General features: G+C 43.0%; 1 protein-coding gene across 1 annotated transcript in view; it reads right to left on the bottom strand.

Annotated features, from left to right (window-relative positions):
• LOC146208507 (X-linked retinitis pigmentosa GTPase regulator-like) overlaps nucleotides 1-24946 on the bottom strand; it is a 31427-nt gene extending 6481 nt beyond the window's left edge. The window contains exons 1-17 of the mRNA XM_084594274.1: nucleotides 24729-24946; nucleotides 23042-23167; nucleotides 19441-19533; nucleotides 18131-18193; nucleotides 17260-17418; nucleotides 16637-16786; nucleotides 12010-12171; nucleotides 10913-11071; nucleotides 7282-7409; nucleotides 5869-5997; nucleotides 4667-4715; nucleotides 3317-3468; nucleotides 2771-2851; nucleotides 2022-2102; nucleotides 1306-1498; nucleotides 923-988; nucleotides 290-324 (exon numbers count right to left, since the gene is read on the bottom strand). Coding sequence (XP_084450400.1) covers nucleotides 290-324; nucleotides 923-988; nucleotides 1306-1498; nucleotides 2022-2102; nucleotides 2771-2851; nucleotides 3317-3468; nucleotides 4667-4715; nucleotides 5869-5997; nucleotides 7282-7409; nucleotides 10913-11071; nucleotides 12010-12171; nucleotides 16637-16786; nucleotides 17260-17418; nucleotides 18131-18193; nucleotides 19441-19533; nucleotides 23042-23167; nucleotides 24729-24759 — 1857 coding nt within the window. The 5' untranslated portion in view covers nucleotides 24760-24946. The remainder of the gene's footprint in view (nucleotides 1-289; nucleotides 325-922; nucleotides 989-1305; nucleotides 1499-2021; nucleotides 2103-2770; nucleotides 2852-3316; nucleotides 3469-4666; nucleotides 4716-5868; nucleotides 5998-7281; nucleotides 7410-10912; nucleotides 11072-12009; nucleotides 12172-16636; nucleotides 16787-17259; nucleotides 17419-18130; nucleotides 18194-19440; nucleotides 19534-23041; nucleotides 23168-24728) is intronic.
• Between the last annotated feature and the right edge of the window lie 104 nt (nucleotides 24947-25050).

Below are 25050 nucleotides of genomic sequence, written 5' to 3'. Positions count from 1 at the left end.
GCATCAGGATTGCATCACAGATCAGTGTTGGTCTATACCCTGAACTGAATGCCATATGTACAACTCTGCCAACATCTTGGGAAATGACAGAACAAAATTATATTAGAGTTCAATTAGTAACATGACTTCAATATGCAGTTTAGAATATTTAGGTTAAGAAGATCTAATCTAATTTTCCCAATAAAATTTAGTTGAAGATTCTTTACTAAACAAGCGAAGACTAAAGAGAGTAGCATGAAGCAAAAGAAGAAAAAATCTCATGCAAGAATGACTTGCGGTGCATCCTTACCTTCGAATCTTTCTTGTCGCCATCTCCCTTTCCATCTGCAAAATTGTATTCCACTTTTGCTACATTACATCAGATTTGTTAATGTAAAGTATTGTGCACAGTTTTACGCTTTCTTTTCGTTCCCAAGTTTCTTTCAATGTATCGGCACTACTACTGTCACCCGTGCAAAACCTGTCCAATGATAAGGTTCGAAGCCTTGGGCCAGAGTGGAATTAGAGAGGGGATGGGGAAGATTAGTCTTCTTCACACCTCCAAGAGGGTAAACTTCTCCTGCTTCCATTAAACCATCTCTCTCTCTCAGACCTGCACTGACTGTTCTCAATTGGGTTGGTGTTAGTCATTTCAGTTTGCCCACTCAAATTAGATACTCAGCTGAGTCACTAATGCTAATGCGCACATCACTGCAAGAATCACACTGATTGTCCCTAAACTTTGTTCTGCACACTTCCTGAGCTGAGCTACTATACATCTCCATGCTCGTCCTATAAAGCTCAAGCTGCTAGCAGTGCCTCCCTGTTTCTCCAGCCTTCGTTTTCTTTGGACAACGCCAGTTGCTCTACGGACATCTTCTATAGCAAATGATGTCAATGCATAACCACATAAAATTAAAATGCAGTAAACTGTAGCACATACCTTTTGCAGCCTCCTTGTCTGCCTCTGCGTCTTTCTTCTTCTTTCCAGTGCGCTTCGTTGGTGTGCCTGTAAGTTGGTGATAGTGAAAAAACATTAGGAACAAGCAACAAATTTTTGTGGCTAGCGGCAAATGTTGCCGGACAAAACGTTCAGTAAATTGCAGTCTTTGCATGTTTCCGATCAGAATCCGGCAGCAGGTGTACAAGTGGACGGCAATTCTTCCTTCTGGTCTCGGTTGATCGTACCGCAAGATACATTCAGTGGCGCAAAGGCGAATCGCATGCCAATGACAATGTGTTGGCTTCGGCTAATGCGCGAGAGACATGAGTGTTGGAGTGTTTTTGAATGACTGCAGAAGTGGCACACAGCCGGTAATGCCTTACCTTTGTCCGAGGAGTCTTCGGCGGCCTTCTCGATGGCTTTCTCTGCCATGCGTTCCAGTTCCTTCTTGTGCTTTGGCGAGTCTTTGTGTGCGGGTAGCCACCGCACTTTTTCTCGCCTCTCCTCGCCCTCGCTGTCCGTTTTTGGGTGGCTGGCAGTAGCAGCTGCTTTCTTTGGTGTCTCCGGAACAGGTACCTAGCCGATGACACAAGATACTAATGTACTGGGAAGATATCAGGCCTATGATTTTGCCATGACTAAGCACATTTGGGTAAAAAAAAAGCCTGAGAGGCTCTAAGATGCCAACAATACCAGCCTCAACATTTTTCACGCAAGGTAATATTATCATGCTTGTAGCTACAGCTTTAATTCCTGCTCCTTACCTTAATTAACTACTCTGACAAAGAGGACTACTACACTGGACAATGGTCATGGCTGCAACAAATGCCACACGAGTGCCAGGTTACATGTAGCTGTTTCACTGATAACCCGCTACAAATCGATGTGATTAGGTTAATCAGAAAAAATAATAATAAGCACCCTCAAATTCCACAGTAAAGATGTGCAAAAATCAGTAAAATAATTAAGCATTTAGTATTTCAAATGAAAGGGGATCCAATTCATGGGAAGTGGGCGATCTGGCCGTCAGTTCGGCACTTTAAACTTATCGACTTCCTCGTGGCCGTCAGTGATGAAACAACGAACCGCCAACACTTACCACAGGTTGCTCTTCCTTGGGACCATTCAGCTTGGCCTTATCTCCGTTTTGGAGTACCTCCTGTGGAGATTTTCCAGACTCCTGGCACCAGGGAGGAAAGAGAGGGTAGAGAAACAAGCTCAAAAATAAACTACACATTCTGAAAAAGGAAAGCAATAAGATGTGGTACTTAGCCAGTAGTTGTTTGCTGATCAAGAGAGAAAACAGACAAACCCTATAGGAGAAAATTAGCGGCAACCAAGCTCTCCAGCTCACAGGTACTATTTATGCAGTTCTATACTCTCATATATCATATTTACTCGATTTTAAGCATCCCCTTTTTCCCCCTTTTTTTCCTTATTACAATGCTAAAAGTGAGGGGGTGTGCTTATAATAAGAAAATATAAAATACCGCCTCATCCCCCATTTATTCAGCGATATCTTGACCAGAAGAGCAGCCCTAAGGGGCGGGAGGAAGGTGGGAAAGACAGCAGAAAGAGAGAAAGGGGTGCCGTAGTGGAGGGCTCTGGAGTAATTTCGATCACCTGGGGATCTTTAATGTGCACTGACATCACACAGCACACCTCCATCGAGCAACATTTTATTTGGCAAATACTATCTTCGGCAAATACAATAGTAGTCCGCTAGAACTTCAAGCTATGGCTGCTGCCTTCAAACTCATTCAGAATTCCGTTACAGCCGTAAAACAGCTAACACCAAAAAAAAAGCAACGCAGGACCATGGTGCTTCAGGATTTATGAATCCCTCACCTTCTTTAGCCCAGGCGGCTTCTCCTCATGGTCGAGGGTGGACAGTATTTCCTTAGACCCGATGTGATTGATTATCTGTGTCTGAAAGACAAGCGAAAATAAGTATTACACTGAGCAAAACTCGACTTATAATAACATGTGCTCCTCGTTGTACTGGCTGAGTGGTTGCTAGCACGAATTGCTTTGAACCTCAATGCTATCTAAAATAGCACAAAAAGATTACTACAGACAAAGGAATGTCAATTGAGAAGGTGTCATTGCTACAATACTGAAACTCATTCAGCTCCACTCCTTCAAGGATCTGCTGGAAAGTGCACAGCTTTCTACGTCCCAGGCTGTCAGCTTGATGTCAAGCTCAATGTCATCACACAATGTTGTCAGCGCTAGCAAAATTTTCTCGTGCGGGTTCGACAGCTCTTGGAGCATCGGTACCTCGAGCCTCACCACAAAATTCTGCTAGAGTTAATCAAATTTGACCTTTGAAATGCAGTTTCCGCACTTCAGCAGACAATTTGAGCAGAACTGTTTACACTGGTGTGTTCTTACCTTGTTCAGCACAGACATTTCGGATGTGTCATCGTCGCTGACATCACTGTCCACATGGCGGATGCTGGTGTCCGTTTCAGCCTCGACAAGCAGTGGAGCCTTCCGAGGTTGTCGACTGGTCTCGCTGAGAACTCTCGCTGTGACGTGAGAGTCTGGGAAAGACAAAAGATAATGTTACGGACGAGAAAGTGGGTAGTGGCATGGGCCCGCGGTGATTCATTAAAATCATCTCGTAATCATCGGTCACCTTCTCTCGGTTCTCTTTCTCCTGTGTTCATCGGCTTGCCGCCTCGTAACATTTTGGTGGAGGTGCTGGATACCGATACCAGTACCTCTAACCATTAATCCATAATGACATCGTTAAACAGCTTTCAAAGGTTTATGAATGCAAATTTCTTTATAAAAAGTATGGTTAGTAACCAAAATATCAATAGACTCTTTTTGAAAGCACTAATGTGCAAAACTGAGGAGGTGAATGCCAGATCTACTACATCACAGCGGCAAAGCATAGTATTTGCACCAGTCGTTCAAAAGCCCTTGCCAGAGCCAAATCCCGGGAACCAAAATTATTTATACCGCAACTCTTGAGTATTAATATGCAAAGGTGCATTAGCTGAATGCTGAAACAAATTAAGCCCATCATTTAGTGAGATATACCAGGCTAGCCAACTTGCGCAGTTGAACACGAATGGAACCTTAACTGCATAAATTTGTGGAAACGCTGCATGGACCAGGAATCGTAAGATGCTAAGGAAAGTGACAGCTACAGCAATGGCCCTTTATCTCGTGTGACAATATATCAATGCAGACACTTCTATACAGCCTCCGAATTTTCACAGGACAACGCAAGCTTCTCACTTCTCCCACTTTCTCTGTGCGTGCATGTGCGTATGCGTGTGTAGAAATGAAATCCCATAACGCAGTAACTTGAGAGCCCATGTATTAAATTACTGTTTTAGTATGTTTTTTCACCTAATGCATTTTAAACTGAATGCATTAACCTCTATGAAGAATTATTCCAGACATGTCTTCATTCACTGCAAAAAGACACCACGTAGTAAGCCTCAGAGGCACAAAGTTCCACTCTATTTTAAAGTTAAGATCAAAGGAGCGCCAGAGCTTCTGTGCTTAAAGTATACCACCTACTAAAACTAACTCCCCCAAACAGCTCTTGTTATTCACACTACTCTTGCCGCTCAGAAGCGCATCCATTGGACAACCTACGGACAGACTTAAACGTTGCATGCAAGAGAGCATCACATGTGATAGTGAATCAAACACAAACCGGCATAAAATGTTTTGGCTTTTCAAATCGGGTCTTGATATGGGGAAAGAAAGTGCGATGCTGACCTTCTTCACAGGCATCGGGCTCATCCTGGTCGTTCTCAATGAGTGCTGCCTGAAACGCATACACGCGCCAAAAATATTAGTGCCTTAGCAGCAACGAAGACCTTGATATGGCGACGAGAAGCCGCTCATGCACTACAGCATTAGTACAAGTACGGCAACAAAACCACACGCTTCACCACTCCAATGAGCGTAATGGTAACAATATTAGTAGTACTCTAATCTGCCTTCATGCCTATGCTTGAATTTGCATGTATCCACTCTTTTGAATGTAATTTTGTTTTTGCTACTGATCTGAGCATGGATCTGGCACTTGATAAGTTCATGAAGGCCATTGCTGTCATAGGCACTCTAAATAGTACTGAAATCTGCTGAATAAAAGGTACCGATGGCAGGATACAATGCTTCTTTTTTTTTTTTTTTTTTTTTTGCAGTATGCGAGAAATCGTTTATGCCATTTTTTCACAATGCTTATTTGTTTTCTGAGGTGGTGCTTCACATGTATTAGGCCTAACTTTCTTCTCTCTCACGTACGTCATCTTTTTACCTTTGCAAAATGAACAGCAACAGCAATAACATTGGCCTTCTTCCTTCTTCTGTTTTAGCACTGTACCATCCACAATGAACCATTATTGATTTGCACAGCTATCGACCCTTCTTCATTAACAGTAAAACTTGGTACGCTCCAGATGTAGTGTAAAAGTATGCGGAAGGAAATATATGCTCCATTGGTGCAAAAAGATGGACAGAGGTCACGTGACCCAAGAAATGACCATGGTAGCAATGCGTATAGTGGAGCATAGCACAAGCGTCCATATGCTTTCATACACTACAGAAACAGTTTCAAAGCAGGCTGACAGACATAACTTGTAACTGTGGCTACAGAGCACCTAGAAACGTTGAACAAATGCCTCCTGGCAAAAGACACCAGCATAGAAATGACAGAAAGTGAAAAATCCCGCTTGTCTACTATCTAACCAATAGATGCGGCCAGCATATGCGAGAACCCAAGTTACACAGAGCATACCCAGGGGTCAAAGATTTTTCCCTAGGTAGCTCTGCTCTGTGTTGTGACTCGGGCTCTCTAAATGTAAAGCTCGCCTTAAATCTGTGGAAACCTGTTACAGTAAAACAAAAGGAGCACTAATTCTCCGACAGTGGTGCATCAGCCTAGCTTCCGAAGGTGGTAGTGGCAAGGGGCGTACCTTTCGGTGGCGTCTCTTGGCGCGCGCAGCGTTGACGTCGCCAGTGGCACCGGCTTCATTGTTCGCATTGACCTCCTGTCCAGAACCGGGAATGACGAGGACCAGGGTGTGACAGCCGCCACAGGCAACCTAGTGAGGAGGGATGGCAATGCGCCACAATTCCGTTATAAAAGCAGCACAATGAAGAAAAAAATAATAATTCAGCTGACACAGTCTGAATGGGCTAATCTGACATTACAAGCTATCGCACCACTGAAAGAGATCGAACATTTCCGACCGACTAAATTGCAAGGAAAAAGGAAAAGAAAATATATTTGAGGAGATACACCGTGAGGTGCCTATAACAGAGGCCAGGTTTCAAATTCATTCCCAACGATGTGCCATAACACTGTGAAACAATGCTGGGCTTCATTTTTCTGAGCTCGCACATACAATCTGTGATGTACGAGTGCCGCGCTGGTGATGCAGTGGTGTGACGTGTGTACTGCAGTCTGACATATGAGTGACACCAGGTGACGCAGTGGTCTAACGCAACCAATGGTCGCATCAATAGACACAAAACGAGGCGCACGAGGCCAAACCACGGCAGTTAGTGCTCAGTCCCGGACTGGTGATATTCAGGAAATAAAAGCCTCTCTTTCTCCCTCTAGTGTGAAGTTGTCATACCATGTGTCCAGTGAGTAAGGTACCACTGGCTTGCACAGCAGCCACATTACAGCAGGCATCACCGCTGGGCCCTGATTAGGCTTTTCAAAGCTGCAAAGCTTTGCAGCTAAAGCGACTACCCTGCACTCCTGCTGTGCACACCTGCTGGTCTCTGCACCGACACAATGACTCGGAACCTTCCCGAGTGTAGCCCTGATAACCTCGGGGGTAGACCGCATCTGGATTCTGCTGTCAACATTGGCACATTTTTGTCGAATTCGCATCTCGTACCTCGTGAAACGCACCAAGCCAGCTCTACATGCTTGAAACAAAGTGCAGCTACGTCACGTCGCATTCGATTTTAGAATGCAATGCAGTATATACCTGTCCATTAGTGCATATCGCAATGTTCCAACGCATACAATACAGTAAATGTTAGCAAATATGACCATTTCTTTTTTGCATACGCCTGTATACATGCATGTATATGGGTAAAAATGCCTGCATTGGCCCCTGCTTTCAAGAGGGCTAAAAAAGCTCTTGTACAAAAAGAAAGAAAGAAGGAAAGAAAGAACGAAAGAAGGAAGGAAACAAAGAAAGAACGAGAGAAATAAAAAAGAAAGAGAATAGGTACTTTAAACATACGATGGAAATCTCCTTAGGCCAGTTGCTAAGCAAAACATTAAACATAACATTTGAATGACAGCCTGACTTCATTTTCTAAATGCCTTTGAATAATGCAGTCATTATCATCCTTTAAGGCATTACCTGCTGAACCTGGTAGGAAAGAAGCTCTTCAACTAAGCCGGGGGAGAACTGGTTGGCCGATGCATCGTTGGTGAGAAGGGCCAACTTTCCATGACGAGCATCTCCACATGTCAGAAGCTGCCTCTTATCTTAGCGAGAAAGAGCCAAAAAGATATATATTATATACAATATATTGGCACCACAGAAATGTGCGCAGAAACACCTGCACAGTTTTTTGCCATGTCCCTGGATCAAACATTTCTTTTGGAGGCTTCAACAGATTGTCTCCTCTTAATTCCCTCTACACTTTCACACTGCTCTGTTAAAAGGTTCCTTTTTCTTTTCTCCCCATCAACATGCTAAACAATATCAAACCGCATTATGTAAGCTGCACCAGGCAAAGAACACAATACCGAAAAAGACAAGTACCCCACTCGCAAAGCAATGAATAAAAATATTTTACAAATCATTGAGAGCTTAGTTAAAAACAAAGAAAACATAGATTATAGAAGGGCTACTTACACCACACATTCATGACAATGCTGCAAGTGCAATTTGCGGCCAATAGCTCTACTTGCCGTACATGACAGCTATACATCTCAACTGACATGGTATAACTTAATAGTATTAATATGTCAGTATTCATGCTAAGAGTGCCAATCGGTGAATCCCTTAGAACTAGCTGGTCTAGAAAATGAAACTCATGATAAAACACAAAGTGTGATGTAAGGCACAACATAACACTTTCTGCACAGGCTTTTAAAACGGCAAAGAACACCAAATTTATGCCCTTAGACAAGGCGGATCATAGCACATCTTGGATATGAAAGAAGTAGTTTCTTAAAAAAATCACTAGAAGTATGCAAATCAAAACGCAGAATACTGATAGAACATGTTTGGTATTCGGCTGACATTGAGAATCAGGTATTTGAAAGCTCCGAATATTCGGCAGTGGCAAACGCTCAGAAACTTTCATAAATCTGTCTGAGGCAAAACCACAGTAACTGGGCAAATTATTCAGACAGAGTCTAAAGTGTAAGGAAAATAGCGGAAAGGCATCCTCTCCACTTCGCTTGTTTATTTTAGCGTATGCATGCAATACTATCTTGCAAGTGGGCTTTTCCGCGCTCGACACTTGATAAAACAGGAGGCCAATCACCTACATCAGAAAAATCACAATGCTAAAGTGCATGATTTTTTGTCCACCTCTTCCATTGCCTGTACCATTCTTAATGCCCACACCAATGGCATTGATAATGTCACCTTCAAAACTATTCCAGCATGAGCTCCGTCATGTTGTTTTGGCTAACTGTGGGATTCTGGAAAACCCCTATAGTAGCAGAATTTTGCATGGGGTACTCCCAACGAAAGCAGAGTCATGGTGTCACCGGTCGGGCAAGCGATCATGCACAAATCCCACCTACTGTAATGGAGCACACTGTAATGGTGCACATGTGACATGTGCATAGTCACAAGTGTGGCCAAAGCCCCTTTACCCTCTTTATAGATGCTGACGCAAGGTGCGTCACTGTCACTGTGCAGCCTGGCTGAATAGTTTCCGTTTCTGAGCGTCACTGCTGGCCCGTGTGGATAGTAGCTATCCACCCTGCATTTGTCAGATGTATGAACCCAAATGTAAGCCTTGGAGCGTTGCTGTCAATGTATTTTTATTTTTAAAAGCAGTCTTTCCGCTCCAAAGAGGTAAGATCAAGTCAGGCTGGGCTTGGCTAGGTTTGACTTGGTTTTATAGAATAATGTTCAAAACTGGCTCAGACTACAGGGGACGTCACAGAGGAAGGCGTTGAAAATGTTGACCACCTGGGGGTTCTTAAACCTCATACGCACATTTTTTTTTTTTTTTTTCAAGAAATGATATCAAAATGGTCATTTCTTTTATTAAAAGAACTAGCACTTTGGTTGGTGTAAAAAAAGACCACAAGAAAACTTTTTCTTTCATATAGCGATCGTTATCATGCCTATTTGTGTTGTGTGGAAATGTGGCTATTTCAAGGGGTTCCTAAGAAAGCATGCAGAAAGTGGTTCCGAAAAAACAGCTGTAAATGTCATGAAACATTTGTCAAACTAAGAAAATCACTCAAACTTTTACGTTGAATGTTTTCAGAAGTGTGCCGGCACTCAAAGCACGGAAATGCACTTGGTGCTTTCTCTCACCACCTACACTAGGTGCGCATTTTCTTGTACAAGCAGCACATCACACAGCACCATGTACATTAGTTCCTGCTTGTTTTTATTTTTTTGTTTTGTTTTCATTCTACATCTCCTGTTTCACTGGTGGCAAGGTCCTCGCCAACGTTGCCCTCACCAGAGGAGCGAAGCAAATTGCTGTCTTCAGAGTCGCTCGAGTCATTCGCATCGCCACTCTCATGCTTCGCCATTTTCATTAGTGCGGTGACGAATTTCTCCGTTCAGGCCAAGAAAAAGAAACTGCAGTATCTGTGCTGCCATCTCTCAACAGTCCGGAAAATGCTTTAAATAAGCACTTCTCATTTTTAAACGGTGACTGGAGTACCGGAAAGCGCATGACGAGCTGGACTTGTCATGAGCCAGAAATGACAGTCTGCTTATGACTATGGCACCGTGTCTACCTAGATTTGCTCAAATTTTGGGTTGCAATGACTAGACACTTTCTTGGAAATTAAGACATTTCCACTTTATCTTTTTCTGCAATTTTCTTTATACCATAATCAATTCGATATTTTAAGAATTGTTTTCACACATCGGTATTAAAATATTACAGCCAATTTGCATACTTAATCAAATGCAAAGTAGGTGCACAGCATTTTTTACCCAACTTTTATACTTTTCCATGCATTTTACAGTTTGTTATGCTTCATTTTGCTTTGATATAAGATGTTCTGATGCATATGACTCAACTCTGTGTGCATTGTTTATTTAAAGTATATTAAATTGGTTTACAAGAAATGAAAGGCGCAATATCAGTCATTTTTTTCACGAGCACCTGAACAATGCCATAACGGAAAGGAGGAGGGTGGGAGTGAAAGTGGAAAGAGAGAAAGAAGAGCTGTAGAGGAGGGCTCGAAGTAATTTCTACCACCTGGCAATTTTTAATGTGCACTGAATCGCACAGCACACAAACACCTCTCTGTTTCGCCCCCATCAAAACGCAGCCACAGGCGGTCGTGTTCGAACCCGGGTACTCCGATACAGAAGTCTGGCGTCTCACACTTTGTGGACACCTTAACCGCACCATAAGGGAAGGGAGGAAGGTGGGAGTGAAAGCAGAAAGAGAGAATGGGGTGCCATATTGGAGCGCTACTGAGTAATTTCGACCACCTGACAATCTTTAGCATGTACTGACATCGCACAGCACCACTGACGCCTCTCCATTCCACCTCTATAGAAAAGCAGCCGTCGACGGTTGGGTTCGCTAAGTCGTGCTACACGCGTCACCTCCTTGTTTTTCCCCACTTCAAGGTCACGTATAGAGAGAGAGAGAGCGGCTTCAGACATCGGCGAAATCTGTGCTTGCGGCTAGTAGTACTACACAGTGAAAAAATTTCAATGTTGTGACTACCCCCCCCCTTTAGATACCCGAGATTCAGTAATGTTAATGAATGCCAGGAAAGAAGTACCCCAGCACAGAAAAGCATTTGTGAAAATTCCAGCTCACCTGATAGGAAAGCCGTATGGCTTTCTCCGCAGACCACTTTTGCAATCTTGATGCCTTCGACGAAAGGGATAAGCTGCGGCTTGTTGGTTTGCAATGTCTTGTTTCCCAGTCCTAGCTGGCCATTTCGACCATCACCAAAAGCGTATACTTTGCCCTCAGCTACAAGTAAAGGAAGGAAAACAAAAAAAAAAAGCCACCCACTGAGACAGGACAGCCTAAAGCTTGAAACAATGCACCAAGCCACTGGTAAGCGCTTGTAGAAAACAAAACCTCTCTAGGTGTTGCCCAATCAGGCATAGTATTCCAAGAGAAGCCATTATCGTCTCTCTTGCAACAAATTAAAATCTCAGCATGCTCGTTACTGTCTACTGCCCTGCCTTCACTGCGAACATCCTCAGATATCAAACAAAGGTGCAAGAAATGCACTCATAAGAGGAGGAAACGCACGCAAGAAACAAAAATCACGAGTTTGTTCTATTAAGCGCAACTGTAAATGAAAGAATTTTCGTTCGATAAGTTGATGCAGTTGGGAGCTGCAAAAACAAATCTAGAGCACCTCCTTTCTGCTGCAAAGGATGACCTATTAAATGCAGAAATAAAGACTTCATACATAAGTATACCAAAGTACTACATATGGTGTCAATGCTTCCACAGCCACATTCTCTCATGGCGCAACTAATTAACACATTCACTTTCAGTTCAAAACAAGTCTCTTAAATGCACATTTCTTTGTGAAACACATGGCACGAAGGACGAACCAATCATGAATTTACAGCAAGATCAAGTTTCATTTGATTAGTATATTCACCTGCCAAAGATCTGCAAAATGTCCTCACTACAGACTTTATGCTCAAGAATATATATGCAGCTGAAGGAACAGCAACGGAGGGCTGCAGTCATCAGTGTCGGTCAACGTTTTCAATATGCAGCCTAATGACATAACCTTAACAGATTAGCTAGATGAGCAGTTAGAATTCCAACGATGTGAACTTGCATAAAAGCAAGGTTACTAGCAAAAGGTGGCCCCAACATTTAGCACAGTTACGACAAACATGGCCAGGTGAAAGCGAAGTGAGATGACAAGAGGCGTTTTGTACCTGTCAGAGCCATCGTGTGAGTTCCCCCACAAGAGACCGAGACTATTTTTCCCGGTATCGTCGAGACTTCGGTGGGTTTGTTGTAGCGCTTGCAGCATAAGGTCTTTGGCAGGCCAAGCTTCCCTCCATCCCTCTCTCCAAATGTGTACAAAATGCCGTCCACTGCAAAGACACCAACATGACGGTTATGTACAGCATGCCGGCATACCAAAGGAGCACTACTTTTGCCACTTACTATCAGGTGTTAGTCAGTGCTTCCCCACATAAAAGAAGAGGGGTGGAAGTTTAAAATTTCCTATACTGGTTGTTTCGGCGAAGGTGAATCAGAATATCTAAAAATAAGCCTTTCCAGATAATGCCGCAAACTACTGAAATCTTTATTCCTTGTTTTTAACAGCCGCCGACATGAGGCCCTATGCGCACAGAATGATCTTATGCTCTTTGTTCACGCTCGGTGTCGCGAGATGAGTCTTTTTCACTTTTCTTGTAGTGTGAGATATGCCGAGATTTGACTGGAGTGATTGACGGCAAGCACAGTTGTTTCCGCATTATTCCAAGCTTCCGATTTTTCTAAAAGATTCTTTGCCGAACTTATGCTGGGCACTGCTGAATACTGCCGCTATTCATAGTTTGACGACCGACAATCACGCCTGCTACTATCGCCACCACCTGAGTTTCTTAATTCTTTTGAAAGTGCAAGTCAGGCCAATGAAGAATTCATTCCAGTGCAATGTAAGTCTTTTCACTTGTCACCATCACGTGACAATAGAGATGGCCATGCGTTGCCGTAACACCAGTGTATATAGACATCAGAAAATAGGTGAATTGTGTTATTAGTGAGCTGGTTAAATTATTTCGAAAAGTTGACTTTTTTTTTTTACCTATTACAGTTAAGCACCTGGATGCAGATGGAGATTGTAGCTCGCCATTTGCAATAGCCATTACGCTCCTTAGACTTTCGAGAATGTGAATACCCTTGGTGCTATAACTTAAAAAAAAAACAAAACAATTCAGTATAGCTAAAATAGCACAGCCCAGCCTTGAGTGCAGCAAGCAGTGGGCACTACCCCTAACCACAGGGATACACATAGTAAATTCTAGCAAGTACCACTATACATGCAATGCAGTCAGTCAAGCTGCAGGCTACAAAAGAAAGCTGTACAGCTTTCCCAGAATCTTCAGAGTTTGAAGAAAAATCCATCCTGGCTGAGGGACACGTAGCCAAACAGTGTCAGTCAGGCAGCTGCTAACGAGTAATTATTCTCTTAATTGAAACCTACTCCATCTCTGGGGAGTCGCCTAGATACAGTGGACCGGCAACGCAGTCACAGCTCTGAGTAGGATTTGATTATAAATGCTTGCGCGACCACCGCGAAACATTCTGTGCCTAAAACAAAACTTTTTTGCCTGCAATTGATAGAAAAAAAGGCAATACCCACGCCCAAAAATACTCTTGCACTGTGAGAGCATCAGCTCTTTATCGACTCAAAGCCTTGAAAGGCTTCATCTTCGGACGCGCTATCAAAATAAGTTCGCTGATTTCTCGCGGAAGTGCTACGGCATCCCCTTCGCACTCATAATCACTGCGCTGTTTGTCGCTGTGCTAGGACACTTTGACGACGCAGCAAAGCATGCGCAGGAAGTGGAAAATACATATGCAGTAGCCACCAAACAATGTTGTAAATCGCAACTGGAAACGTTAGTCAACTTGCCTTGGCAGTGTGGAAAGGCCAAAGAGCGTGAACGTTGCCATCTTTTTATACTACTACTTTTATTTTATACTACTAATGCTAGGTGCATATGAGACGTTCATGGCCATTGTAATTGAAGAAGTTGCTACCGTCACCATTTCACGATAAAGTTAAGCTATGGTGGCTAGTTAACCTATGAACGCTGCGTAAAACGAAAAAGAAGGCCATAATATGCGACCATTGTATAGGACGCACTAATGAAATTTTTGTGAAAAAGACGCGTCTTATACACCGGAAAATATGGTAGAGCTCCGGCAGGACACATGTCCTCCAGATGCTACCGGAAGTTTGCGCTCATGCAGTCTACAGCTCGTCATGGAAAGCGGCTGCCAGTATGAACAACTTGGGCAAACCAAACGCAGTTCAATTCAGCTGGGAACGGGCATTGGCACGAGGAGACACCCACAGATCGGCCAAACCTACCTTACACAGCAATAAATAGCTCAAGCCTGCAGTTTCAAATGACTGTGTCTGGGAATAAAAAATGTCGAATTACATGCAACAATATACGTAGCACGTTACCACACATTTCGGTACATTGAAGTCTCATGGCCATACTCTTGCCTGGCATGGTTGTAAGAAGTACATGTGAAGCATCCACTGCATTTAAACATTTCTCTCTCAAAGGTGTCGTATTATCTTAGGAACACAATCTGCCATGCCAGCAAGGTCAAGGTCGCCAGTTAAAATGATGTCACAACCAATTTCCGCTTTACCATTACTCCTTCTGAACATCAAAACATCCGAATTGGGATACCAAGAAAAGTATGCTACAGTATATAGATAAGCAAACAAGAATTACAAAAGGACAGTAAACTATCCTAGCCAGGAAAACAAGCAAAACAGCATGAGTAACATGGACAAACAGCAATAACATGACATACGAGAAAGCAGGCCATGCCAAGTGAAAGTTAATTCAGGAGCAAAACGGTTCAAAGGGCAACTAAAGGGACAGAAAAGGAGGTACTTATTAGTGTGAAATCAGTAATGATCAGTGGAGTCCATGATGAACCTTGAGTGCTTTCATGATTTCCCAGGATACTAGCCTACCTCATCTTTGCCAGTTATGACGATTAAAATCAGAAGTGCAAACTTGCATCAGGGATGTATTGATCAGCGCTCAAGCAGGACTGGAGGGTTATCTTTAGCTCTCAAACAGAACATGGAAAGTTTGTTGGGAGTGGAGTAGACAAGACAACATCCATGCCTGCGTGTTGAGCAATTTTTTTTTAGGCAATGCCAGACTTCACGGATGTAAGGCATTACGAAAACTTTTCTTGCCCGCTTTGTAGCTGCAATATGCAGTTTCTTGATTATGAAACCGACCAGAAGTGCTACTAGAGGTCAAACATATGCTGCTATTACAAGATACTCAAATTGGTCAACAAAAGAATGGGATACAGACATAAAAATTTTAGATAACTGTTTGTTTCTTTGGAATAGTGCAAAGACAATGATACACGAGTCACAATGTGAAATTCATATAAGTTAGCTAAATAATTTACAACTGATTTCCTCTTGCAGTACTGGTTTTTGGTTCCACCTTCTGAAAGACAGCAGTAATGTTACAGACAAGCTGAGATCAAGCTGAGTCATGAAAAAACTACAACATAATCGCTGCTTGAGATTCCAGCTCTTGCTCAGGTTTGCAAAAGAGTAAATGTGAATTACTGAATTAAAATGAAGGAAGCAGCAGCCATACTGCAAGTTTCGTTTAATTTGGGGGATTTAACGTCCCAAAGCGACTCATACTATGAGAGACGCCGTAGTGGAGGACTCCAGAAATTTTTAACAAACACTGACATCGCACAGCACATAGGCGCCTTGCTTCTTGCCTCCACTGTAGGTTTCACACGCCTGAAGTGACCTCAATTCATCTGTGACGCCAAAGTCGCCACTCGGTGGTTTAAACTAAAATTGAAATTGCAGGAAAGAAAAATTCCATCATACAAACTTTTTAGCAATTTTTCCACAATCCACAGCCTGTTCATGTTCTGGGATGTACCGCACACCTTTCCGGTGACAGAACAAATTGACTAATTTTTGGCATCTCTGCTCCTTTAAGCTATTTTAAAACTGGTGCTCAAAGTTGTAACTATGCCATGGGTGTGATGAAAAAGCTTTTTCTAGGTGCTCATTCGTATTCTGCCATTTTTGATAGCCTTCAATCATCCCTTTTGCCTTGTTTTTATTCTCTCCTGTGTCATCTACGGTTTTTATCACTTATATACTCATCCTTTTTGTCCAGGTTTTTATCATTTTTGCCTGTTATTCTTTAGTCATGACTATCTGACAGTTTGGACATTCTAGTGGAAGTTAAGAAAATGAAATGGGCATAGGCAGGGCATGCAGTGCGAAGAGAGGACAACCGACGGTCGAAAAGGGTAACGAATTGGATTCCAAGGGAAGGGGTGGCAGAAAGTTAAGTGGGTGGATGAGGTTATGAAGTTTGCAGGGGTCAAGTGAGTGCAGCTAGCACAGGACTGGGTTAATTGGAGAAATATGGGAGAAGCCTTCGCAGCTGATGATGATGATCTGACAGTCATCAGTTTTTTGATCTCCTGCAGCTTTTTTTTTTGTCCTCTTTTGTAATCTTTTCATCTTTTAAATGACTTCCACGATTTCTGCGCAGTCATGCAGCAGCACTTAATTTTTCATCTGTTGCTCTTGCCTTCCTAAATGTTTTACTACAAAATAAACTTTCAATTGGTAGTCTGCTTCCGTATGTGTCTCATTATTGCTGTTAACGCGTGCCCCTCGTGCAGTTTCATTCCCTATGCCAATACCAACTAGCACAACACCTTGCTCCTGCCAGGAAAAATGCAGCTTCACTGTCTTCTGCCCCTAGAAGAGCCACTTGAGGTTGTGCGACTCACCGGAAACAATGGCCGTGTGGTAGTAGCCCGTTGAAATGCACATTATCCGGATGTCCACCTTGAGCTCTAACGGTGAAGGAACTGTGGTCTTGGTCCCGAGGCCCAACTGGCCTTCCTTCCCACCACCCCAGACATAGGCTGTCCCTTTGTCTGAAACACACACGCACACAAAAAAAACACATACGGAATGCAATCATGTGGGCCAAATAGCAGATGTCCGCAACCCCTAATCCTGCTGTTTAAAAAAAAAATCTGCCCTTTACTTCTCAATTTCTAATTCATTTCAAAAGAAAAAGTTTCTGAGTACTTTTGAGTTTAAGTCACAAGTCAAAATATTGTTATGGCTCCGTGCCGTTGCACTGCACCACTTGAAGATTGTTAAACAGTGCTAAGGTAAAGAATATTGCAGCAACGAAGGCCGACAATGAACAATGACAAGGCCTCCAGTCTGCAGTCTTTCAAGCATCAACCACATAGTATGATACAATGCTGGTCTCGAAGAAACAAAGCAGGCATCGGACTGCAATATAAATTCCGAGGAAAACTGCCCCATTCATGTGTTGTCTCAGTCGCACGTGAAGCGGGGAAAAAAGGAAAAAAATAAAAATTAGCGCCTAACAAACCTGTAAGTGCGACAGAATGCTCGGCGCCGGCGGCCAGTTGCTTGATTTCCAGCCCAGTCAAGGCGGTGATTAGTGCTGGCTCGGCGTGCTGGAATTCTTGAGAGCTGAGGCCTAGCTGATGCTCGGTGTTGACGCCAAAGCCATACACCCTGTGATCATCTGGGAAGAAGAAGCGGAGGGTATTCGAGACCTCAGTTTTTCAACACGGAGGTAATTTTCAAGCTGCGGTGTAAAACTTGCAGAACATCCCCAAAAAGGTTAAACTTTTAAAGTAAAGACACATACAACACGAAATAAATTAGATAAGCTTGATCAAATAAAAAACTAGCAAGCTGAACTATATTTCTAAAAGTCATAAATTTGACAAAACTATTGTTTCAATTGAAATACACTGCTATCTCCCTGCCATTTAAAGTACTCCTTCAGCTCCATCGATTGCAGACTGTGGCAGAAAGTACATCCAGCATTGAGGACTCAACATGTGTATGTTCAACTTCTGGTATAGTACACTTAGCAAATGTCATAGTGATAATGATGATAATAAATTCATGGCAGCAAGAATGTGTGTGTGTGTGCATATCAGCCTGTGGTTAGCACCATAGCAGATCGGCTGTTCACTCCAATGAAAGTTAAAGAAAGTGAAACACTATATATATATAAAAAACAAAGTTTACTTAAAAAGCACCATACATTATTAGTTTACCTGCTCGAAAACCCGACATACAGTTTCCGATGAAACTTAAGTCTAGGCATTAGCAGATTCGTGCAGTGTGTCAGCTTGTTCGACGATAGACTGTCGAAGTAAGGTTTCCATGCAGGCATTAATGCTTTAATGTAGTCGAACACCAAAGCCACATATAGTTGTTCTTACCTGTAGCAACCAAGGTGTGAGCTCGTCCACATGCCAGAAGAACAGCTCTCTGGTCTTTCAGTGCTGAAATGACAAAAGGTTTGGCCTGTGTGAAACAATGTAAGAGATTTCCTCACATCAATTTGCAATTCCTTGTGTGTGTGTGTGTGTATCATATATTTGAAGGGTGTATTAGCAACCCTATCTAGTTTTCGAAGCGTTGGTTTTCAGAGTCTGAATTCAGCTCGTTCAAGCGAAACAGCCACGCATGACTGACGGGCGAAGGATGTTACCTTCATTTTCCCACAGGGCGTTTCAAGAAACACTCCCACTACTACATCTACCACTTACCACTTCACGTTTCGCACATACCTGCCACAAAAACACAGGCCTCCATGCATACAGCAAACTGAACAGTATAGATTAATAGCATTCGTCGTGGCCATTTTCCTGCAAATGTGCTCTTAGAAGGTACATTGAACTCCCGATTCCACCATATTAACGGTTTCTCTACATCATCTGCACAGCATCCGCATTCTACTAAGCCGTACGAGGTGTGAATAATCATGAATAAGCCACAACGAGTGCATGAAGAAAAAGAATGCTACATGCTAAGCATGAAGTCAGGCAGTCTCGTGTCCGGTTCTCTTCCTTGTGCGTTTCTTTCTGTTATGTTGTAGTTTCACCGCTGAAGTTAGGCTATATAATGACGTCACGGCTCTGTAGACCAATGAAAAATTGTGCAGTGATGTCATCGCTCTTTTGTTGTGAACATTGTGGGGTGTGCGAATTACAATCCCCTCGAGCAATTACAGAATTTTGTGACACAGAACGAGAGAGTTCCCCCTCAACGACAGTGTACCTTAAGTGCACTGAGACAGCTTGGCTGACAAGCAATGACAAGTGCATTCAGCCCGGCAACACCCTACAGGCGCCCTAAAACATACCTGTTCGCCCTTGCACAAAGGTCATCCAGTCTCTAGCTACCTTCCACTTCTTGTGCGCAGTAGGTACTCTCGCATAAGAGGAGAAGCAAGGTCAGTGACAAGTGTATCATCAAAAAAAAAAAAAAAAAAAAGCTAAGAAAACATAAGATAAGAATGTTTAAGATAAGAAGGATAAGATAAGATAAGATAAAAAGACAGGAGTCAGCATGCCTATGTATGATAAGCTTAGCATGGTGGGTGTTGACAGTACTGCATTAGTTCTTTCCCTGTACTTTCTACCAGTATAATACCAGTGCAGTTAGGAAGTGTCTTAGTCAGGACACAAGTCACTATGTGGCCTCTTAATAACGCAATGAAAGCAGCAAGGGCTTGCCCTGGTGGTACCTTTTATGCACTTGGGTCGCACGACAGTGTTCTTGTGACCATGCCCAAGTTGGCCGTACTCGTTGCTTCCGAAGCTGAACACGCGGCCTCCAGCTGGAAACAGCACATGGGAAAGAGGCACACTGAGAGTACTGCAACTCTAAGTTTAAGCAGAACAAGATGCAGTTAAGTGTTAAGTAAAAGCCCCAATGGAAAAAAAAAAATAGGCAGAAAAGGCCTACTCACACCACAAGACACGCGCACATATGCCTGTGCACTGATTAAAAAGCTCATATGCTAACACTCATATGCACCTTGACACAAGGTGGCCAAAACTCAGCAGCATCTTCACTCAGTCTCAGCGTATATTACCTTAAGGCAACTAACCAAACCACCATGAGACAGTTTGGCACCAGTCCACAAGAAAACAGCAGTTTAATATATATTCTCTTCCATTGCCAAAGATAATCCAGATTTCAGTCTTAAAAATTCAGTCATCTTCGTATAGACCTTTTGCAATGCACTGTAAACAACATACTGCCGCTCCTTCCCTTAAAAAAAGTCACTAAATTTTGTTCAGCATGAGTGTGCCACCATGCTGGGCTTTTATTGACCAGAACAGGCACTATATGAAGTGGAGTTTTCTTTTATTTAACAAGTTAATTCACAATGCCTGTTTCTTTACTGTGTAGACAACAAATATGAAGTGTGCTCAAAAAGAAACCGAACTTCTGCTATAACATCTTTATTGCTACGTTTTAAGCTGGTACCTCTCAAAGTAGTTACCTCTACTGGCAACAGACTGTTACCATCATTTCTTCCACTTTTGGAAAGCCTCCTGGAATGTATATTCAAGGATGGCACACAGATCTCTTGCCAGAATCTCCACTATGGTTTGGAAATACACCCTTACAATATTAGTTTTAAGTTTGGGAAACAAGAAAAAGTCTGCTGGGGCTAGCTCCAGAGAATACAGTGGATGATGCAGAACAGGAGTGTGATGTTTTACAATGTAGCTGTGTACAAGGAGCAATGCGTGAGCCGGCGTATTGCCATGATGCAATATCCAAGCCTGGTTTTCTCAGAGTTCAGGCCTCCTTCCAAGCGCAGCATCCGTCAAATGCGCTAGAATTCTTAAATAGACTTTCTTGTTTACCGTCTGACCATATCCAAAATCACTTTGATCTTTGACAGACTCATGCATACTTCCTTTTTTTTGGACAAGAAGACCCTTTTTGCCCATCCACTGTAACAACTGCACCTTCGTTTCGACGCCGTAGCCATAAACCCACGTCTCACTGCCTGTTATGAGGTTCTTGATGTTTTCATTGCCACTGGCAGTGGAAAGCAGTTCCTAGCTGATTCCAGCATGCATCTGTTTCTGACAGGCAGTAAGCAAATGCAACAGAAATATTGTACTGACACGATAAAGCTCGAGTTTACTAGCATGATCCTATGACGATTCCCACTTTATCAGCAACTTCCCGGACAGTAAAACGAAGGTTTTCCTTAATCACAATATGGCGTCATCATCTTTTGATGTGGAAGGTACTCCATGCTTGGAATCGTCACCGACCGACATTGTGCTGTGCTCAAAATGCTTAAACCACTCATAGAACTGCATTAGGCTCATGGTGGTGGCTTATACAGTCCTCCCCATACACTTGGCTAAGCGAGCGAAATGTCTGTGTAAAAATTTTGGCAAGTATGCAGCAGAATTTCAAGCACGCATGTTCTTCAACTCTTTCACTGTCACTTTGGCACTAATCTCATGAACAGCTTGTGTGTGTGCTCGATCTAGTGATTCAATTCAGCGAAATGCGGTAAACGGCAGTTTGTTTAAACCTGCCGCTGCGTGGACTCAGCAGTCGCAGCGTGCTCCCTCTGGAAACTGATGCACTACTTCCATAGTTTGGTTGTTTTTTCTGTTTTTTTAACGCAACTAATATACTAAAGGTACTTATGCAAAAGCCTTGTCACAAATTAGTGCATTTTGTTCATCCAATCACAAGGCAATTGTGAATGACGTTCCTGCTACGTAAGTTGCACCATTGACACAAATAGGCTTCCTTTGAGGATTAATATTATCAACCATTTTTTGGCATTATGCACATTCCCAGCTTAGTCCGGTGGGTTGCCAACACAGGATCTAACTAGCTCAGCTCGCCATAAACTGACACGCATTTCGCAACAAAAGAAAGCTGACGTGGCAGGCCCAGTATGTGATGGCAGTCAAAAAATCTAATCCAATCATACAGAAGCTTTTTTGCGTGCTGGATTTCTGGTACAACTATTTGGCCATGATGACGGCAGCCAGTGAAGGCAGCACTACTTTGGCCATACCTAATATTAGGCCAAAGGCAACAAAAGTGATAAAAATGATTGTGATTATCACATTATAGCATTGTGATCACTTTTTTGCTTCATCGGAAAAGGGGTTCACAGACTATTAAACTCATTCTAAATGTGCCTCGTGTATAGCATCAATAGAAGCAACTCCTTCAGGCTAAATTAACTTTTTCGTTACAGCGAGAAAATGGTCGTTTTTCATAGGTCTCAAAGGATATTTTTTTGCCAGTAGAAATAATACTGCAGTACACGTTGCGGCATTAAAAAATGCGCATAATATAGGTGCTCTTTCCAAAAACAAGTTACAAAACAGAAAATTTGTCAAGGAACACACAAAAAAACGAACAATTCCCATTTTTGAGGCAAGATAGAAGAAACAAGACAGAAACGTTCGGCATCTACAAATGCATTATTAACAAAGAAAATTTAGAATATACATTTTGAAGATCAGTGACCCAGAAACACAGTGTAAGAAAATAAACTATCTGTATAAGGCCATTCTTCAGCTACATAAAAAAAAACTACAGGTGAAAACAGCCTCATATCTTGTGCCATGCGGTGAAGCAGTTCCTAGTGTTCCTGAGGCACCAAACCAAATCTGCTGCAAACTGACTATAATGACCAAGACTCGGAGTAAAAGCTCAGTAGTGAATAGCTGGCGCCATTTTCGAGTCACCACTCAACATCGTCAGATAACAAACCCGGCAATATGATTCGATATTTGACTTGCTGAAAGTCTTTTGATCACAAAAGTTTGATGCTAATGCTGCATTACCACGAGTGACAGGTTTTTTTGTTTGTTTTTTCAAGTGCGGCAACCACGCCCCCCTATGCAACAACACATATGTGATCACATTAGCTCTCAAAAATGTCTACCAAAAATCTGAATGTCGCCAGAGCGGGAAAACTTAAACTGGTTCTACAAGTACAGTGTCTAGACTAACCAGTGGGTGGTGCTAGGTGCATGAGGAACGATTCCAGCACGTCAAAATCGGTGATTTAAAGCATCGATCATCGGTGATTGATTTGAATAGGCGTGGTAATGAAAGAGTTAAGCAGGCTTGCCAATTCAAGAAAAATAGTAACTACTTCATCAAGCACAGCAGATCATATATATAACCAATGCTCTACGCAGCAATCAAATATGTTTCACCGAAAGGTACAGGCAACTGTGTATTTGTTTTCCTGGAAGTGCAGCCGCAGCTGCAACAGTCATCAAAAAAGTGACACCATGCTTGGCAGGCAGTTCAAATGCTGTGCAACCTGCACATACCAGTTATGAAGACCGAGTGCTCGTCCCCGCAGGCCACATGAATGACAGGATCGTTTTTCACCCAGAACATTCCAGGCATGTTGCCAGCAAACCTTGTCTTTCCAAAGGTGCATACTGCCCCAGAGCCTTTTGAAAGGTGAACACAAGAACCAAACAGACTCAGCAATTGTCCAGAAATAAAGACTATTTTAGTTTGCAGACTGCAACAATGAAAGACAATATGTCAAAAATTGTTAAAATGCTAACTGGAAGGAAACGCAATATGTGCACTGGTTGCCTTTGTCAATGGGGTCAGAATAATATGTGGCACTTCTTTTATAGAGGCAGCAAATGTAGTGACGAAAAAGGCCAATTTATAATTATGCTTGATGAAAGTGTACTGAGTGTACCACTATTTTACTTGACTCTTTTAGTTTTTCACTTTCCCTGCCTCTTTTGGTCTTCTTTTCAATGAAAGTTCGAATCGCGCATTTCTGTAAGCTGTTTATTTTACTGTCTGATAACAAGATGGTGGCTTCCTTAGGTATATTGTAGTTCATCAAGACAAGTTTGACCAAGCATAGATAAAATACCTGTGCACTAATCCATGACCGAAATGTTAAAGCTAGAACTAGACCTATATGAGCTCAGATCAATCTTGCTTCCTTCCCATAGATGAAACCATGCCGCAAGCTGCCATCATTATACACGCCAAAAAGCTCGAATTTTCTCACAAAGATAGACATATATATATACCTTTCACTCTCAGTTTATTCAAGAAAATTAAAAAAAAAGATCAAATGTAAACTGCATTACATCGTGTCAAGCGCGATCTAGACCGCATATGACGCCCGCAATAAATCAGACAACGATGACCACAATGCAAGCTGCCCCTTGACCAACAGGTAGAGTTCCGCCTGCCACTACATAGACGTGCGACCACATTCCAAGGTATAGCGGATCTATGTGTACGCGCGCGCTACCGACGCGGCGTCGCGATGCGCGCTACACCACGCAGAAAAAGAGCGCACCGGCCACACCCCCGGTCTGTCACAATCAAATAACCTTGGCCCGATTCCAAAATAAGCAGTCTGTAAGACGGCAGGGAACCGCGCACCACGTACTGCCAGTTAGCAACGACGGCGCGACTCTTCCGCTCGCAGAAAGCAAGAATATCGGGCCAGCCGAGCGCGCAGCGAGGGAAATCGTCGCGAAGCAGCGTTCATATGGCGTAACGGCGCGTACCCTCTCGCGCAGCCCCTCCCCTCTCAAACACGGAGTCGTAATTAATCACGACGAGCGCAGTGTACGAGGGTCGCATTTTACGCTCGCCCTGACCTACGGCGACGTAGCGCGCTTCGAGACGTCGCGCACACGCCCGTGAAAAAGAAGAAAAAAAACGTGCTCTTCCGGGAAACCCGGAGACAGCAAACGCCGTTCGTGAGCTAGCTCGGTCTCTGCATAGCGACCGATGCGGTGCGAACCCGTTTGCGTGCGTAGGAGTGGTCATCTCCGCATAGCGGTACACCGGAGAAGCGTGCTCCACGCCCCGATCGCTTGATCCTGTGCGATGGTTTCGGACAGGATGCGCCCGCCCATCACTGACCAGAGAATGAGAAATTAAATCGAATAGAGAGACAGGCGTCAAAGAACACGGCGAACTCGAGACGGGAGCATCTTTAAACTGTAGCAACGGGAGTGAGCTTACCTGGGATGTCCTCTTCCTCATCAGCTGTCATTTTGAGTTTTCGAACGGGTCACGATGGGAAGTCGACGAAAATGTATCGAAAGTTACACGGAAGGTGCACAAAAATCGTGGAGATTGTTCGGTTCGGGATGAAACATGCACGCAAACCTAAGAACGCAAAAGGATGAAATATAAGGCACCCTCCCTATGCTCTCTTCCGTATAAGTGGATTCGGCCAGTTTTGCATAGAGCAACCATGAACAGTTTCGTAACTTATAAAAGATGAAAACCAGTATATGTGAAATATATCATTTTAAAAACGTATTACAAAATTAATTTACCT

This window comes from Amblyomma maculatum, chromosome 1, assembly GCF_055883805.1.
Source record: "Amblyomma maculatum isolate TAMU_Amacu chromosome 1, ASM5588380v1, whole genome shotgun sequence".
Lineage (NCBI taxonomy): Eukaryota > Metazoa > Arthropoda > Arachnida > Ixodida > Ixodidae > Amblyomma > Amblyomma maculatum.
The sequence above is the reverse complement of the archived record's forward strand: the minus strand, read 5'-3'. Positions and strand labels throughout refer to the sequence as shown.